This window comes from Bacillus rossius, chromosome 11 (genome assembly GCF_032445375.1).
Source record: "Bacillus rossius redtenbacheri isolate Brsri chromosome 11, Brsri_v3, whole genome shotgun sequence".
NCBI classification, from domain to species: Eukaryota; Metazoa; Arthropoda; class Insecta; order Phasmatodea; family Bacillidae; genus Bacillus; species Bacillus rossius.
This window is the reverse complement of record NC_086338.1, coordinates 22,246,857-22,266,601: the sequence shown is the minus strand read 5'-3', so window position 1 is coordinate 22,266,601 and position 19,745 is coordinate 22,246,857. Positions and strand designations below refer to the sequence as shown.

The 19,745-nt window shown below is 40.6% G+C and overlaps 2 protein-coding genes across 6 annotated transcripts in view; one reads left to right on the top strand and one right to left on the bottom strand.

Annotated features, from left to right (window-relative positions):
• Positions 1-11,690, bottom strand: part of LOC134536691 (tyrosine decarboxylase-like) — a 142,225-nt gene extending 130,535 nt beyond the window's left edge. The window contains exon 1 of the mRNA XM_063376545.1: positions 11,627-11,690. The gene's annotated coding sequence lies outside the window, so the exon portion shown is untranslated. The remainder of the gene's footprint in view (positions 1-11,626) is intronic.
• Positions 1-19,745, top strand: part of LOC134536692 (ribonuclease P protein subunit p25-like protein) — a 444,926-nt gene that overhangs the window by 310,782 nt on the left and 114,399 nt on the right. The window contains exon 1 of one of the 5 annotated variants that reach the window (XM_063376548.1): positions 11,929-12,032. The exons of the other annotated variants lie outside the window; for them this stretch is intronic. Within the exon in view, the coding sequence (XP_063232618.1) occupies positions 11,990-12,032 (43 nt within the window). The 5' untranslated portion in view covers positions 11,929-11,989. Of the gene's footprint in view, positions 1-11,928; positions 12,033-19,745 lie in introns of those variants that run through there. 5 annotated transcript variants of the gene reach the window in all.

Sequence of the window (19,745 nt, the reverse complement as noted above, 5' to 3'; positions counted from 1 at the left end):
TAATTCTCGCTGATGAAATATGAAAAAATTTCTATTTAAGTATTGAATCTAATTTAAAACACTCAATTGGTATCTGGCATTAGTCTCAGTAACTAATATGAATTCCGATTTGGGATCTGACGCTGTTTCGAAAGAACATAGGTGTAAGTTTTGCAGTAAAGAGTTTATCTTGAGAAAGAATAAAAGACAACACGAGAAGAATGACTGTGTTAAAAATCCACTGCGCAATATGATAAGTTGTGTTCGATGTAGCAAGTCGTTTACACGGAGAGAGAGCCTAAAAAGACATGGCAGAACTTGTAGCGCCAAGCCTGCGTACAAGCTAGAGGACAACGATGAATCTACTAGCCTAAGGAAGAGTGATCTGCATTACGACAATAATTTTCTTGGCTCTTCCGATCTCGACCCAGAACTTAAATTGAAGAAGGTTGATGATTTACGGAAGAATGAAGACAATGGAAGAATCCTTAACGTGAAAAGTGAGAATATATTCCAGCCGAATTCAAGTAGATCTTTCCTACTTTGTAAAAATGATGGACTCCTAAAAAGGAAGCACGAAGACGATGAAGACACTTCAACATCATCAACATCGAATTATTACGGTAAATTGGGTGAAGACGATTCCTTCTACGGTGATTGTTACAGTGACTCTGAGGCTGTTGACAAAGACATAGACTATGATGAAGCACCTAAAGCTGCCAAGATCGAAGAATGTGGCGGTGTCCTGAGACCGAAACGATGGAAACGACGTGATATATTAAATAAATCTGATCAAGCTTGTGATGATCACCGTCTCAAACATGAAAGTTACCATGAGGTTGGTGGTAAAACGGAAGACACCAGAGATCATAATATTTATTATAAAGGTGCAAGGAAGATGGTGGTAGAAGAGAATGATTACACATCATGGAAAGATCCAAACATATTGGTTGACCGGCTAAGACTACTACATGGTTCGCTTTGTGCAGGAAACTATTCGTGCATCAAAGAAATATCCTTCATACTCAAGGAACTGAGGAATGCTGGCTACATACAATATTGACTTGTTTTACTTGCATTTGTATAATGTAAAGCAATAAAATAAATAATTTAAATTATAAGAATGTAATGTTTTTATTTCTTGTATTATGATTTCTTACTAAGACTTAGATCTCGTAACTTGTGCTTCCTTTTTGCCTTTTTTAGTTGATGGAGCGTCCAAATGTGCTTCCTTATTCGATGATGCATCCAAAATGTGCTGCCTTTTCGTTGGCGGTGCTTCCAAATGTGCTGCCTTTTCGTTGTCGGTGCTTCCAATGTGCTGCCTTTTCGTTGTCGGTGCTTCCAAATGTGCTGCCTTTTCGTTGTCGGTGCTTCCAAATGTGCTGCCTTTTCGTTGTCGGTGCTACCAAATGTGCTGCCTTTTCGTTGTCGGTGCTTCCAAATGTGCTGCCTTTTCGATGACGGTGCTTCCAAATGTGCTGCCTTTTCGTTGTCGGTGCTTCCAAATGTGCTGCCTTTTCGTAGTCGGTGCTTCCAAATGTGCTGCCTTTTCGTAGTCGGTGCTTCCAAATGTGCTGCCTTTTTGTTGTCGGTGCTTCCAAATGTGCAGCCTTTTCGTTGTCGGTGCTTCCAAATGTGCTGCCTTTTCGTTGTCGGTGCTTCCAAATGTGCTGCCTTTTCGTTGTCGGTGCTTCCAAATGTGCTGCCTTTACGTTGTCGGTGCTTCCAAATGTGCTGCCTTTTCGTTGTCGGTGCTTCCAAATGTGCTGCCTTTTCGATGACGGTGCTTCCAAATGTGCTGCCTTTTCGTAGTCGGTGCTTCCAAATGTGCTGCCTTTTCGTTGTCGGTGCTTCCAAATGTGCTGCCTTTTCGTTGTCGGTGCTTCCAAATGTGCTGCCTTTTCGTTGTCGGTGCTTCCAAATGTGCTGCCTTTTCGATGACGGTGCTTCCAAATGTGCTACCTTTTCGTTGTCGGTGCTTCCAAATGTGCTGCCTTTTCGTAGTCGGTGCTTCCAAATGTGCTGCCGTTTCGTTGTCGGTGCTTCCAAATGTGCTACCTTTTCGTTGTCGGTGCTTCCAAATGTGCTGCCTTTTCGTTGTCGTTGCTTCCAAATGTGCTGCCTTTTCGTTGTCGGTGCTTCCAAATGTGCTGCCTTTTTGTTGTCGGTGCTTCCAAATGTGCTGCCTTTTCGTTGTCGGTGATTCCAAATGTGCTGCCTTTTCGTAGTCGGTGCTTCCAAATGTGCTGCCTTTTCGTTGTCGGTGCTTCCAAATGTGCTGCCTTTGCGTTGTCGGTGCTTCCAAATGTGCTGCCTTTTCGATGACGGTGCTTCCAAATGTGCTGCCTTTTCGTTGTCGGTGCTTCCAAATGTGCTGCCTTTTCGTTGTCGGTGCTTCCAAATGTGCTGCCTTTTCGTTGTCGGTGCTTCCAAATGTGCTGCCTTTTCGTTGTCGGTGCTTCCAAATGTGCTGCCTTTTCGATGACGGTGCTTCCAAATGTGCTGCCTTTTCGTTGTCGGTGCTTCCAAATGTGCTGCCTTTTCGTAGTCGGTGCTTCCAAATGTGCTGCTTTTTCGTAGTCGGTGCTTCCAAATGTGCTGCCTTTTCGTTGTCGGTGCTTCCAAATGTGCTGCCTTTTCGTTGGTGGTGCTGTCTTTTCGTTGTTGGTGCTTCCTTTTTTGTTGATTGCGCGTAGTACAAAATGTAGTGATTGAATATTTACTAGTTTATCACCTCTTGGTGTTACTAAAATATTTTACAAGGTTACTTGGTCCTTTAGAATGTATAAAAATGTCACGATGGATTACGAAGGTCATGTGGTCCTGAAATGACTAGCCTATACGTCTGATAATGACATGACTCGGTCTCATGGACTGAAGGCAATTGATCTATATGTGTGTCTTTGTACATGAACGGCTTATATGTTATTCAGATTATTGAAAAATTAGACTTTCATAATAGGCTAATCGGCACTGATTTAATTCGTTGGTCCGGTATATTGACTTGAGTTGATTTTCGTAGAGTGAATGATTAATAAACTCCGTGAAAGGTAATGGAAAACAGAACCTAACATTTATTTAATAATTAGTTACAACTGTCTCTGGTCAAGAATCGAACCGTGGACAGGGATCCATCGATTCAATTTGTGAATTAATTGATTTTTTTTTCGGAGACTATTGGAATTTTTCCCGCATTTCTAGCTAAATAATTACACTAGTCCAAGATGTCGCCCAAATTTCAGGATGTCGGGGGCACCTCGGTAATAAATGATTACTGCAATGTAGCGGGTTAGAATAAAATTAACCAGTAGGAAATGTACTCTATAATACGAGTACACGCACAAGATGGTGTACTCCAGCAGGTAGTCGCTCCTGGTAGCATGTACTGAACATAAAATGTCGGATCCATGATGGTCGACTAGGACAAAGTCAAATTTCAAGGACAAAATAAAATTTCAAGGTCAAAGTCAAATTTCAAGGTCAAGGTCAAATTTCAAGGTCAAGGTCAAAGTTCAAGGTCAAGGTCAAATTTCAAGATCAAGGTCAAATTCCAAGGTCAAGGTCAAATTTCAAGGTCAAGGCCAAATTTCAAGGTCAAGGTCAAATTTCAAGGTCAGGGTTTAATTTCAAAGTCAGGGTAAAATTTCAAGGTCAAGGTCAAATTTCAAGGTCAGGGTCAAATTTCAAGTTCAGGGTAAAATTTCAAGGTCAAGGTCAAATTTCAAGGTCAAGGTCAAATTTCAAGGTCAAGGTCAAATTTCAAGGTCAAGGTCAAATTTCAAGGTCAAGGTCAAATTTCAAGGTCAGGGTCAAATTTCAAGGTCAGGGTCAAATTTCAAGGTCAGGGTCAAATTTCAAGGTCAGGGTCAAATTTCAAGGTCAGGGTCAAATTTCAAGGTCAGGGTCAAATTTCAAGGTCAAGGTCAAAGTTCAAGGTCAGGGTCAAATTTCAAGGTCAAGGTCAAAGTTCAAGGTCAGGGTCAAATTTCAAGGTCAAGGTCAAAGTTCAAGGTCAAGGTCAAAGTTCAAGGTCAAAGGTGTGGTGACCAGATAATTATACTACATGATATCGGCACAATCTAGCAGATGAAAACAATATGGTGGTCTCCAGTGGATGAAGACAAGATGGCGGACATGATATCATACCAGTTGACGATATATACCTTGGTATTGGTGGTGATAGATCAGTCTAGGTAGCTTTCATGGAGGAAGGATCGACTGTTTACTCTCGTCGGGAATCGAACCAAGGACGTACATCGATATAATCAAACAGAATTCAAATATGTTGATTTTTTGATGAATTTTGGGATTTTTTTCATTAAAATCGGATAATAAATAAAGATTTTCAAGATGGCGTCCAAATTTCAAGATGGCGACCGTAACGAAAATTGCAACGGTGACGTCATCATCCAATATGGCGGAAAACACATCACCGGAATTTTCGAGAACACAATGACGTCATCCAAAATGGCAGATCCAAAATGGCCGCCGTGATCTACTTGCCCCGTTACGTTATGTCCCGTTACATTATGTCCCGTTACGCTGTGTCCCGTTACGCTGTGTCCCGTTACGCTGTGTCCCGTTACGCTCGTCCAAGATGGCCGCCGTGACGTCACAATTCAAGATGTCCGCCGTGACGTCACAATTCAAGATGGCCGCCGTGACGTCACAATCCAAGATGGCGGACCGACAATCTTCAATCCACTACCTGATACCTGCGCTCGGCGCCCCTATTATATACTACTATTGCGTTATTCTTTTCTTAAAATTTTGTGTGTTACTTATTGTTTCACATTCGTAAAATAAAGTTAATAGCGTGATCTTACGTCACAAATATTACAGTTGGATTTGAACTACAGATTGGAGCAAAGGGTGTGATTAAGTTTTGAAGAGATATTTAAAAAAAAAAAACGGAGCAACTTGCATAAATGATTTTTATTTTATTGGAATCAGTACACATTCCCATTTCTTATATCAATTTCTGAAGATCAGAACAGTAACATGTTGGCCATCAACAGCCTTGCATTGATGAAGGCGATTTCGGAAATCTTCGACCGTTTTGCTGCACATTTCGAGGGATGTGGCGGTGATTTCTCCCGAGTTCGCATCTGCAGTTCTCCCGAGGCGTGAGGACGCGGTTGTCTTTGATGTGGCCCGCAGTCCGGTCGGCGCGGGCCCGTTTCTAAATGTACATATGACTATCTCAAAGCTGTTGAAACATTGATAGTATGTGAATGGCAACTTAAACCGCAATCTTACAGCCTAGTAATTATAGATAACAGAATAAACCATTATTGTTATATGATTAGCTTCTAATATTTTCTGAGTAAGTTTTGAGGGAATTTATTTCAGGTTTGAACATATCGTCATGTTGTGGGAAATTGTTTTTGTCTGCAAACAATACAAAATTCTACTTGGCAATATATTATACATATTTTAACATTCATAATAATAGGTTTTGCGCTTCCTGACTTCTGGACACTGAAACCATTCTTTTCATCTTGATTATCACAAATCACCCGAGTTCATTAACTGGATTCACCAACGTTTTCCAACAGCTCCGTGATATATGACCTGAATTGCTACTGCATAACGCCACTTTCATTAGAGTAATATCAAAGATATTAATTAAAATAAATGTTTGATAAGGCCATGCTGCAGGGATAGGCGTGTCGCGGCGGTAGGGACCCGCCTGCGCCTGACGCCACACGACTTGGACAGAGGCTAACACAGCGGGGTTTGATGTAACTGTGCACCGTGCCACTGGCCATCTGCGCAAGTAAGCGGCGTTCTTTCAAGTACGTTTTATTTTTATTGCTTGTGTAAATCAGCATTGTTATATGAGTATTGTTTTAGCTATGCAACTAAAGATTTTTTGATGGTATAATGTTTTTTTACGCTTTATATTAAAAGGGTAATTATTTTCATCTATTATTATTTTATTAACCATATCACACACTGTATTATAATTATTAGCTCACGAGTGTGTAAATATATCGAGTCCAACTAATAATAAGCTATTTTGAAAAAAAAAGTTTCAACAATACCGGTGCGTAGAATAATGTTTTTATTTTCACTTTGTGGCAAAATGGTTACAATGTAAAGAATTAAAGTAAAGGAAGGTCCGTGCCGTTTAGTTGTCGCTTCGTGGAGCGGCGGACATGTTGCTCAAGTGTTCATTCATTCGACATACATTGCAGATGTAGCTTATTGGCTAAATGTGTTGCACTACAACTCAATGATAAGATTATATTTGCAGAACAACAACATCAGTCGAGAATAACGCTTGATCACCGCAATCTATACATAATATATACTAAATTAAAAAAATAATTTATTATAATCAATTCTAGCTTTGATATTTACTAAAAAAAATTCTTAATGGTTTGAGTATTTCAACAGTGAGTCATATTTATTTTTAATTGACCAATATTGATTGATAAATAATTATTGATATCCTGACCTGTTAATTTGAAGTAAATAATAATAATAATTTTTGGCATTATTTAATACTTTAAAAATAAATGAAAGCCAAAATTCCCATGCTGTGTTTTCTTGTCATTAAATTGTATAAAGGGTTTTGCTGGAAAATACTAAGTAATATTTTAAATAGGTTGAGGTTAAATTTTATCGAATTTTAGTAACTTTTTAAAATGTGTATAAATTGTAGTTAGAACTGTTTTCGTGCTGTATTTTGTTTCCTGAAAATCTCAATATAATGTTTTATTGTGTTATTTTAACAGTGAATAATATTTATTGTTAAATAATCATAATATTTGATCAATAGATATAGATATCCTGAGCAGTTATTTTATAATGCGTAATAATTTTGTTAATTCATGTTTATTTAGAAAAATGTTCATCTTTCTCTCGTTTTCCTCGCTGCCGTTTTACCTCTTACGATTTACTTACGAGACAAAGTTTGAAGAAGAATTGTTCACTTCAATTTCATGTACTGAGTTACACAAGTTTTTTTTTAATCCTCTCTCTTATTTTTTTAACCCCGTCTTATGGAAAATTGTTTTGGACGAAATTTTTAATAAAAAAATTATAAAATTTACAAACAATTTGTACGGATTTGATAGTGTACGTACTAAGGGAGTAGCGAATTTTTTAAAATTCTACACATTTATTTTTTCAACCCCTAACAGCAATGGTTCGTCGAATCAAAAAACGTTTAAGACTAAATTTTAGATAAAAATTATAATTTTAACACACAATTTGCATGAATACGATGTTTCTACAAAGGGAGATTTAATTTTTTTCCTTCAAAACTTGTTTTTTTTTTCACCCTATCGCAGTTATGGTTGGTCGTATGAAAACGCATTAAGCCAAACGTTTTTGGTATAACTCCTGCGAATTATGATACGTTCGAACGGAAGCAATATTCTTCATATAATGGGATTTCTAACGCTTTTTGTATGTTTCAAAAACCTTCCACATTTCTACCCCTTTGGTCGGATATGGCCCATTAACAAACTAGACCGAGATTTTCCGCATTTAGATTTTATGTATCAGTTTCGAAGTGATTTGTGAAAAATTATGGCAGATGTTCTTTCCAAATATTTATGTATATATATATATATATATATTTGAGTTGACCATTGTTTTGGACCATGAAACGAAAAACTATATAAAAACTCTACTGAAGTCGCACCATGATATCGGCTACAATCCCACTAATATTATAAATGTTAAAGTTTGGATGGATGGATGGATGGATGGATGTTTATTACTCTGTCATGCCAGAACGGCTGTACGAATCTGGATGAAATATGGCCTACAGCGAGCTCATAACCTGGATTAATGCATAGACCACATATTTATATGATATTCCTTCCCTAAGGGAGTGAAAAAGTGATAATTTCATTTTATAACAGAAAACATCATATGTCATAGACATATAAATAGTGAGCGAGTGTCATTTCTTTATGTCTGCCACACGATCATACACATAGTAAGGTCTTGCAAATGCATATTTTTCTCCTTGGTGAGACCAGCCCGCTTAGTGGAGCTCGCAGCGGCTAGCAAAATAAAGGCGCTAATAACAGTTTTGTTCTTAACTTCGTCAATAGATAGAGTTGCCTTAAATTTTAAACGCACCATCGTTTGATGCGTTTTCATGTCTTTAATTTTTGTTTGTTTGTGCCGTATGTGTTCCTATACCATTCATCCGATTGCGATGAAATTTTGGTGAGTTGTTATGCGCATGCCCTGAAGGTTTCTGAGACGGTGTAACTACTTTGTCATAGTGGGAGCACGAATCGTTTAAAAAAAAATGTGTTTATTTCATATCATATAGCGGCAATTCGTCTGTTATTGTTATATAAGTGCGCACGCGTGGCACAAGAGACAGAGATAGAGTGATATATAGAGTGAGATAGAGAGAGACAGAGAGATAAGTTGAGATAAAGTGAGGTATAGATAATTAAATGGGTTAGATAAAGAGATATATATAGAGATTTATATATAGAAGAGATAGAGATAATGGGAGGTATATATATGTAGATATGTAGATATAAAGAGATAAATATAGATAGAGAGATACATTTATATGTAGTTAGATATATATATATATATATATATTTAGAGAGATGGATAGGTGATTTGTATATGTGTAACTACTTCAAACATATTACAAAACAAAACTGTATGAGGCATTGCAATCTATGCCGAGCATTAGCTAGATTATGGAATCTTTTCAATATTAGTAATCTCTTATTTTTCATAATTTTTTCTATAGTGCTTTATTGAGTCTAGATTACATACAGACCACCAATTTTTAGATACATACAGGTCAATAACTATACACTGGCAGAAAAACTTCTGTCGGGATCTGAAAGTGATATAAATTAGTTTGCACACTTGACATTTAAATTAAGAAGACAGTTACTAACTACATCTGATTTCGAAAAAGGTCCCCTTCACCTTGTGTTTAGCCCAGGCAAAGCCGGGTACTGCAGCTAGTAAGTAATATTTCTTTGAAATTTACCTAGCAGGGTTGAAATACAATAAATTAAAAACTTCCTCTTTATGTATATTATCAAATCTTAAATTTTGATTCAAAACTAATTTTTTACAACTTATTTGTACAAGGAATAAAATCTAGTTTTTTAATGTAAAAATGTAATTTTATATATCTTAATAGGCACAGTAAAAATTCGTTTTAAATAGTTAAATGCTGAAAGCATTGCATTCAAAACAATCGAATCATTTTTAGACGCATGGACTATGAGAAAATGTGTAATCGCTAATTTTGGAATATTGGAGAACACATATTATATTTTGTACTTAAATTTCTAAATATGTTCCATAATTTTCTAGAAAGTTCAAGAAGTTTTCGGGACGTTCCGGAAGTAATATGTTCTTCGAAATATACCTGCGCCTTAGGCTGTGCCGAAATTTCTTTTAAAATCTTAGGTGGTCAAGCAGGTTCTCATAAGAGCACCGCTCACAAGACAATCCTGTAACCCGTCATGCCCGATGCAGGGTTCGAAACCACGACCTTAATGCCCTCTGACCCTACATTGTGGAGGTTAGCTCCGAGGAAGAAATATATACAATATAATATAACGAAAAGTCGAGGGTTTTCCTTTGAACTCTGCACTCCGTTCCGAGCATGGTGTAAGAAATGTGTGTGTGCAATTATTGCCATGTTAATAATTAATGTTAAAATTAGATCGAACTGTATCCCCTTTCATACCTAGATAGCATAGCATGTTTAGTTTGTAATTAAATTAAACGTTTATTCCTTGTTGATATGTTGTTTAAATCTGTGTTTATACTAAACTTACTTCATGGCGGAATTTTTTACGATTCCTCGTAGTTACTTCCTTTTAAGATATTAAACAAACTTTTAGCATTAGACTTTATGCAGCCACGGTTTGTTGTGCTTACCAGAATTACTGCAACTAGGGCAGGCACCCACTCCGTATCTTACAATACCCGCTGCATGGTACCAAATTTTCTCACGAAAATAAAGTTTGCAGAAATATCTGGTTCTTGATTTATCAGGAAAATAGGGAAAGCTAACTACATGGCTTGTCTTGGCTTGTTTTTTCCTTAGTTAATAAGAAAATTAATAGTATTTCAGAAGCAGTGTACGTATTTACTATGTGTGTGTATGCATATATATATCTGTAGGCTACTCTGCTGCAATTAAATTGCCGCTTGAAAAATAAACAAACCCCTTCCACCCTCCATCACGTATGGTTGAACAACGATTTCAAAAGTTATCGCGGAAGAGTGGTAGGTCTATTCGTACAACTCACAGGGGCGAATATGCGTTTAGTAATGGCCTACAGGTCGACTTGTAGCCATCATCTCTGGTGAAGGCCACTCAACTTCCACTCACTAGTAGCGACCTGCCTACCGGGAGACCCATCCTTAGAGTTTACAAGTTAAATAATACTCTGCGCTATTGTCATTTTTCCCATCACTTTAAAAATTGCATTGCAAAGGGAAGAATTCTGCTATAGAAAAAAAAGTACGAAAACCTTATTTTATTAATTTATTCATAAGTATTTTTACATCCAACTACTGAAAAGATTCTCAGAAACAAAAACCTACAGTCACTTTTTTGTAATTTTTTTTTATTCTGTAGTCTTATCGCATTCTCTTCACAGAGCATAGCATAGCATAACATGGCTTTTGTTTGAAAGCTTTATTGTAACAAACGTCTGAAAGGCGCGTAATTGCATTTAACACGTGAATCCTTATCCTGGAGCATATCTGTGTCTCCAGGTAAACAGGGCAGTTAAGTGGCCCACCTAGTCAGGGGTGTATCTATGTCAGTGAGGTGGGATGATAGTGTGACGCTCACTGGTGCGTCTAGCGCGATATCGCCTCCAAGCGCACGGCTGTGAACTAACGCGCAGTCTTCTCGTCGTGCATAGGGAAACGTATGTAATTTGGGCGGTATATGGCGGAGAACTCAAGATAAAGGTGCTTTCAAGAATTGTATCCGGGCGTTTCGTGTCTCGAAAATTATTTTGATGACACGCTCTTTATCCTGTTCCACACTGCTGAAAAATACAGTATAAAAACGAAATACGTAAAGAGAACTACTGGTCCGCCCTCAACACACTCTTGAATGCTTTTCGTAAACAGACACCACTCTAACATCCAAGTCGAGTGGTTCCTCGCGAAGCTCTGTGAGTGGCCGTTAAGGGGCCCGCCTCGTCAGGGGTGTGTCTGTGTCAGTGAGGCGGGATGATAAGCGCGACGCTCGCTGGTGCTTCTAGCGCGGTGTCGCCTCTAAGTGCAAGGCTCCAAATTGACGCGCAGTCTTCTCGTCGTCACAGGATAACTGTAAAATTTGAGCGGTGACCGTAACATTATATGGCCCAGAAATCAAGATAAAGGTGTAATGCAAGTCACTTAAGTGTTTTCAGGAATTTGTACTGGTTTTTTTACGCCTAAAAATTACTCTGAAAACATGAGTTTTAGCCATTTTAACTCTAAAAATACAGTTTAAAAACTTCATCCGAAATAGAAAGTACTTTTCGGCCCTCAGCGAACTCTTAAATGCTTTTCGTAAGCAGAGCCCACTCGGATATCTTGAGTAGTTTTGAAATCGCGTTGTTTTTCCTGAAGCTCTGCGCACCGTGTGTGTGCCCGGGTGGGCCCAGTCGACCGCTGTTACCTGCGAGAGCGTGGCTGGCGGCGCGTCTGGCGGATTGCGGGCTGCCGAGCCTGCAGGGGCTGATGAAGTGTGGATCCTCGTCAGCACCCGGCCCGCGTTCGCGTCGAGCCTACCCCTGCCCCTCCCTTTACCGCTCTCCCCTCCCTCCTTCTGCTTCCATGACGCCTCGGTATAAGTCGCTCCGAGCCTCCCCATTGGCCCGCCGGGGCCTCTTGACCCACAGCTTTTCCTCCCGTCTGGTAAACCACCCCCCTCCTTTTTTCCCTGTTTTCACCCCTACCCCCCACCACTCACCCGCGCGCCTAGGCAAACCTCCCGGATAGTCGGCAATCATCGCGGAGGCTGAGGATCGGCCAGCTGCTGATGATTATTGTTATCGACTGGCGCTCGGCGCCGCAGCTCGCAAGTAGGTGGCTCGCTCTCACGAGGCTGGCGCTGAGCACAAGTGTGCCGCGTGCTGCTTCAATGCTGCTCTATTTCTCTACCGTGCTATATCTTGACTTCATATTTGCATATATATATAGTGTTGGTGCTTGAAAAAAATAAAGCTTTTTTTATAAATATTGTAGCTGTAAAACAATCTCGATAACAACAATATATGCCGAAAAAAGTCTTGCATATTTGCAAAATATTAACCAACAGTTCCAATATATACATTTATATATATTATATATATAATATATATATTATATATATCATATATATATTATATATATCATATATATTATATATATATAGTATTGTATTGATGCTTGAAAAAAAGAAAGCTTTTTTTATAAATATTGTAGCTGTAAATCAATCTCGATAACAACAATATATGCCGAAAAAAGTCTTGCATATTTGCAAAATATTAACCAACAGTTCCAATATATACATTTATATATATTATATATATATATTATATATATCATATATGTATTATATATATCATATATATTATATATATCATATATATTATATATATCATATATATTATATATATGATATATAATAAATAAATTCTTCCAACCAATCTTTAAAAGATTTTAAAAACTAAACTTTCTAGAAATCACATATTTAATTAATCAAAGTCATTGAAAACATTTTACAGTGCTGGGTAAAAATCTTCGCAAAGACAAATATTTTAAGTAATAATACAAATCATAGTATAATTATTGTAGTACATATATATTTCTTTGCAAATTTCTTTGTAATATTTTTTTTTGCTTACTGTTAAAATTCAGTAGGGTAGACCGGGGGAAATCGGGTCAATTTTTTGAAATTCCTGAATAAGTATAAAACCAATATTAATTTACCATAAAATAATCTACAGTAATATCAGTCATACATTTATGTACATATTTGCATACAAACATTAGCCAATCTTCCTTACGAATTGACATTAAACTTGATAAAAGGAAAATGAAATGTTTTGACCCGATTTGGACAGAAGTGGGGTAAATCGGATCACAAGTGGGGCAAATCGGATCAACAGATTTTCTTTACTGTTTTGACAGACACATTCCGCATACAAACAGTTTACACTGAAAAGCATTGACACAGCGCTCATGGTACCACATTTTGCAAGACTGGCACTGAATCCAGTCTCCAGCAGTGCAGCTTCTGATGTCTTTGTATGCAATTTTGCACATGTTGCGGAGGACATCTTCCTCATCATCCTGGCCTTCTTCCAAAATTTCCAACTCGGATGTGTTTTTAGTTTTTGTTCGCTTCTTCGTCTTCAGAGGTTCAATTTTGCTTTGCTTTGAACTTAATTTAACACCTGCTTCTTGCTTTTCAATTTCCCGGATTCCAACAATGTGCGATTCTCTTTTGACATTAGCCTTAGAGAAGCAACAGTTTTTCGTTCACCTATTCCTTTTGGTGTTAAATTTTCCGGTGTTGGTAACAGGCATCTCACTTCTTCTGTGGTGCTCCTTCCACTTACATATTTGGCAGTGAACTCGTAATTCTATATTTACATGGATAATATTTTCATTATTTTAACATGTCCTAAACTTCAATATTATTATAAGTACTTACAAATTTTAACTAAAGTTGAAGTCATGTGCCTTAAATTAATTTTTTCCACTTATTTAGAATAGGTCTTAACTTAAAAATTTAGAAAGAAGAATAAAGTGCTTCACAATATATAGCAAATATATGAAGCGACCCGATTTCCCCACTGTATGCAGTGACTCGTTTTACCCCAACGGCAGCGACCCGAGTTACCCCATTTCGCACTTTAAAAAAAAGAAAAAATATTATAAATTCTGTCAAACATATAGAGCTTCAGTAATGCAGAAGAATGTTAATTCGGTACATATTTTCGTACTCCATTACTTAAACTACAATACTATTTCGAAATGCGAACGTAAAGGCTTATTTGAAACAAAATAAAACTTACATTGTTAAGAATTTTCCACTTCAGGACTACACAGGTTCGGGTTCATGTCGCACAGACTACCAGAATGTTGTTACAGACGATGTTCGCCTTGTAGTGGACGGTTGTATAGACAGATAGCAGCACTCTTTGGTAGGTTCCGTAGACTCCAGTTCATTCTTTCGCCACAAGACAGCAGATCTTGTTACGATGACCCGGTTTACCCCGTGACCCGATTTCCCCCGGTCTACCCTATTATTTGGCTGATTAAATTATAATAAATTGACTTCATGTTGTTCACACATTAAGATTTAATTTATTTGTTCTTACAGGTGAGTACTGGGCATAACCAATCTATATACATCTGGTTAGGAAATTTCTGGGCATAAACTTAATGAATAGGCAAGGATGCCAATAGTGAAATTTTTATTTTTAAGTAATGTATGTCTGGAAATGCTACCCTGCAAAGTTTAAGGCCTGGGCATTAGCGTACATGTTTAAATTTCGCGCGCATCCAGGAACTACTCCACTGGCTGAGAGGACGCGTGATCGCAGCCAGTGACGAGCAGACGCTCGGTGAGAAAAAAGGCAATGAGGCACAGACGTTCAGAGTTAGATCCCCTTCAGGCGAGGCGACTAGTTGCTTCCACGAGTGCAGGGTTTGGCAGACTCTCGAGTGAGACGAGCCAGATATTAAGAAACAGATACCCTCATTTTTTTTAAAAAGTCCCAACATGTATTTTTTCCTGTATCTGCATGGCATTTTAAGACGCTGAAAAATACGCGATAAAATAAAAATATTTTATTTGTATATTCAACATATTGTCTTAGAAATGAATACTACTTAAGGGGGGAAACGCGCTTATCTAAAACAAGTGGTAGTCATCAGTAAAGATCGCCAGATAGAACAAGAAAACCTTAAGGGTTGTAATGAGTTAATAATTGAAATATGGAATACCCCTGGGCGAGGACAGGCCTTGCCGCGCAGTCAGTGTACAGACCTGATATCCTAGGAGAAGAGCGTGGACTGCCGACCCCTGCACTAGTTAAACGGAGGGTTGAATAGGAGTGCAACGGTGTAGCGAACCTTCAACGCAGTCAACTCATCTGATCCGGCGGACAGCCAAAAGGCACCAGTGCCACTCATACTCTCACACCTACCAGTAGACCCACCACAAGTCACTACTCGGCATTGTCCTTCACACGCAGTCAACTTATCTGATCTGGCAGGCGGCCAAAAGGCTCCAGTGACGCCAGTGCCGCTCATACTCTCACTCCCACCAGTAGACCCAACACAAGTCACTACTCGGCATTGTCCTTCACACGCAGTCAACTTATCTGATCTGGCAGGCGGCCAAAAGGCTCCAGTGACGCCAGTGCCGCTCATACTCTCACTCCCACCAGTAGACCCACCACAAGTCACTACTCGGCATTGTCCTTCACACGCAGTCAACTCATCTGATCCGGCGGGCGGCCAAATGCACCAGTGCCGCTCATACTCTCACTCCCACCAGTAGACCCACCACAAGTCACTACTCGGCATTGTCCTTCACACGCAGTCAACTTATCTGATCTGGCAGGCGGCCAAAAGGCTCCAGTGACGCCAGTGCCGCTCATACTCTCACTCCCACCAGTAGACCCACCACAAGTCACTACTCGGCATTGTCCTTCACACACAGTCAACTCATCTGATCCGGCGGGCGGCCAAATGCACCAGTGCCGCTCATACTCTCACTCCCACCAGTAGACCCACCACAAGTCACTACTCGGCATTGTCCTTCACACGCAGTCAACTTATCTGATCTGGCAGGCGGCCAAAAGGCTCCAGTGACGCCAGTGCCGCTCATACTCTCACTCCCACCAGTAGACCCAACACAAGTCACTACTCGACATTTTCCTTCACACGCAGTCAACTTATCTGATCTGGCAGGCGGCCAAAAGGCTCCAGTGACGCCAGTGCCGCTCATACTCTCACTCGCACCAGTAGACCCAACACAAGTCACTACTCGACATTGTCCTTCACACGCAGTCAACTTATCTGATCTGGCAGGCGGCCAAAAGGCTCCAGTGACGCCAGTGCCGCTCATACTCTCACTCGCACCAGTAGACCCAACACAAGTCACTACTCGACATTGTCCTTCACACGCAGTCAACTTATCTGATCTGGCAGGCGGCCAAAAGGCTCCAGTGACGCCATTGCCGCTCATACTCTCACTCCCACCAGTAGACCCACCACAAGTCACTACTCGGCATTGTCCTTCACACGCAGTCAACTCATCTGATCCGGCGGGCGGCCAAATGCACCAGTGCCGCTCATACTCTCACTCCCACCAGTAGACCCACCACAAGTCACTACTCGGCATTGTCCTTCACACGCAGTCAACTTATCTGATCTGGCACGCGGCCAAAAGGCTCCATTGACGCCAGTGCCGCTCATACTCTCACTCCCACCAGTAGACCCACCACAAGTCACTACTCGGCATTGTCCTTCACACACAGTCAACTCATCTGATCCGGCGGCGGCCAAATGCACCAGTGCCGCTCATACTCTCACTCCCACCAGTAGACCCACCACAAGTCACTACTCGGCATTGTCCTTCACACGCAGTCAACTTATCTGATCTGGCAGGCGGCCAAAAGGCTCCAGTGACGCCAGTGCCGCTCATACTCTCACTCGCACCAGTAGACCCAACACAAGTCACTACTCGACATTGTCCTTCACACGCAGTCAACTTATCTGATCTGGCAGGCGGCCAAAAGGCTCCAGTGACGCCAGTGCCGCTCATACTCTCACTCGCACCAGTAGACCCAACACAAGTCACTACTCGACATTGTCCTTCACACGCAGTCAACTTATCTGATCTGGCAGGCGGCCAAAAGGCTCCAGTGACGCCAGTGCCGCTCATACTCTCACTCGCACCAGTAGACCCAACACAAGTCACTACTCGACATTGTCCTTCACACGCAGTCAACTTATCTGATCTGGCAGGCGGCCAAAAGGCTCCAGTGACGCCAGTGCCGCTCATACTCTCACTCACACCAGTAGACCCAACACAAGTCACTACTCGACATTGTCCTTCACACGCAGTCAACTTATCTGATCTGGCAGGCGGCCAAAAGGCTCCAGTGACGCCAGTGCCGCTCATACTCTCACTCCCACCAGTAGACCCAACACAAGTCACTACTCGGCATTGTCCTTCACACGCAGTCAACTTATCTGATCTGGCAGGCGGCCAAAAGGCTCCAGTGACGCCAGTGCCGCTCATACTCTCACTCCCACCAGTAGACCCAACACAAGTCACTACTCGGAATTGTCCTTCACACGCAGTCAACTTATCTGATCTGGCAGGCGGCCAAAAGGCTCCATTGACGCCAGTGCCGCTCATACTCTCACTCCCACCAGTAGACCCAACACAAGTCACTACTCGGAATTGTCCTTCACACGCAGTCAACTTATCTGATCTGGCAGGCGGCCAAAAGGCTCCAGTGACGCCAGTGCCGCTCATACTCTCACTCCCACCAGTAGACCCAACACAAGTCACTACTCAGCATTGTCCTTCACACACAGTCAACTCATCTGATCCGGCGGGCGGCCAAAAGGCACCAGTGCCGCTCATACTCTCACACCCACCAGTACACCCACCACAAGTAACTACTTGGCCTTGACCTTTACACACAGTCAACACATCTGATTCAGGTGCGGCTAAAAGGCACCAGTGCCGCTCATACTCTCACCCCCAACTGTACACCCACCACAAGATACTACACGGCATTGCCCTTCACACGCAGTCAACTCATCTAATCTGTTGGGCTGCCAAAAGGCACCAGTTTCGCTCATACTCTCACCCCCACCAGTAGACCCACCACAAGTCTCTACTCGGCATTGCCGTTCACATGCAGTCAAATCACCTGATCTGGCAGGTGGCCAAAAGGCACTAGTGCCGCTCATACTCTCACCCCCATCAGTAGACCCACCACAAGTCACTATTCGGCATTGCCCTTCACATGCCTTCAACTAATCTGATTCAGCGGGCGGCCAAAGGGCACTAGTGTCGCTATAACTCTCACCCCCACCAGTAGACCCACCACAAGATTCTACTCGCATTGTTCTTCACCCGCAGTCAACTAATCTGATGCGGCGCGCGGGAAATTTGCATCATTGCCTTCATACTCTATTCCCCACCAGTAGACCCATTACAAGTAACAACTCGGCCTTGACCTTTACACGCAGTCAACCCATCTGATCCGGCGGGCGGCCAAAAGGCACCAGTGCCGCTCATATTCTTACCCCCACCAGTAGACCCACCACAATTCACAACTCGGCATTGCCCTTCACATACAGTCAACTCATCTAATCTGTAGGGCGGCCAAAAGGCACCAGTGCCACTTATACTCTCTCACTCACCAGTAGACCCAATACAAGTCACTACTCGGCATTGTCCTTCACTCGCAGTCAACTCATCTGATCTGGCGGGCGGCCAAAAGGCACCAGTGCCACTCTTATTCTCGCCCCTACTAGAAGACCATACCGCATGTCACTACTCTGCATTGCCTTTCACACACAGTCAACTCATCTAATCTGTCGGGCGGCCAAAAGGCACCAGTGCCACTCTTACCTTCACACCCACCAGTAGACACACCACAAGTCACTACTCGGCATTTTCCTTCACACGCAGTCATCTCGTCTTCTTTGGTGTGTGGCCAACAGGTACCTGTGTCGTGTTTTTTTTTTATTTTGGTAGATTTTTAAGAAATTCTACCTTTTGAAGCCGTTACCATTGTGCGACTGCCGGAAAATTTTTACTTTATTTTTTGTTTCATGATCCATAGTCCTAAAACTATCGTTTTTCATATGGTCATATATATATATATATATATATATATATATATATATATAGTATTATTTTTTGGACTTAACTACCATTTTTTTAAAATCATTTCGTAACTGTCATATAAAACATAAACATGGAAAATCTCGTCGTGTTCGTTAATGGGCCAGTTACGACCAAAGGCGTAGAAATGGGGAATTTTTTTTTTTTAAATAGATAAAATCTTATTATGTACAACTTTTGTCTGAAAATATATTTTTTATACGACCTACCATGACTACAAGAGGTAGAGTAAACAGGGGTTGAAGGACAACAAATTTATATCTCCCTTAATAGCCACACTGTTAAATCTGTTCAAATTGATTGTAAATCTTATAATTTTTTATCTAAGACATTTGTGTGAAACGAATCTTGATAATAAAAACCATTATTGCAAGGGTTTGAAAAACCCTGGGGTTGGAGTAATAAAATCTATACTAATATTATAAAGCTAAGGAGTTTGTTTGTTTGTTTGTTTGTTTGAACGCGCTAATCTCAGGAACCACTGGTCCGATTTGAAAAATTCTTTCAGTGTTGGATAGTACATTTATCGAAGAAGGCAATAGGTTATATTATAATATCAATTACATTAGGGATCCTTACTAAAAGTCCAATTTAGAATCAAATGCGTTGGAGGGGGTTAGATACAACATGCAGTACACGTACGCAGCGTGTGTCGACAATGCCGCAGGCGCTACAAGTTTTTTTCCTATTGCCTATTAACATTGTTGCCACGCACTAGATGCCTTATCATTTTTAATTTTCCCATACAAGTAAAAAACACCCGTGTGATATTAACAACGAAGCAATCAGTACCCTCATAAGAGTTCAATTAGTATTTAAATACTTTTTATCACTTTAAATCGCAAACCTAAATTATTGTTTTTTT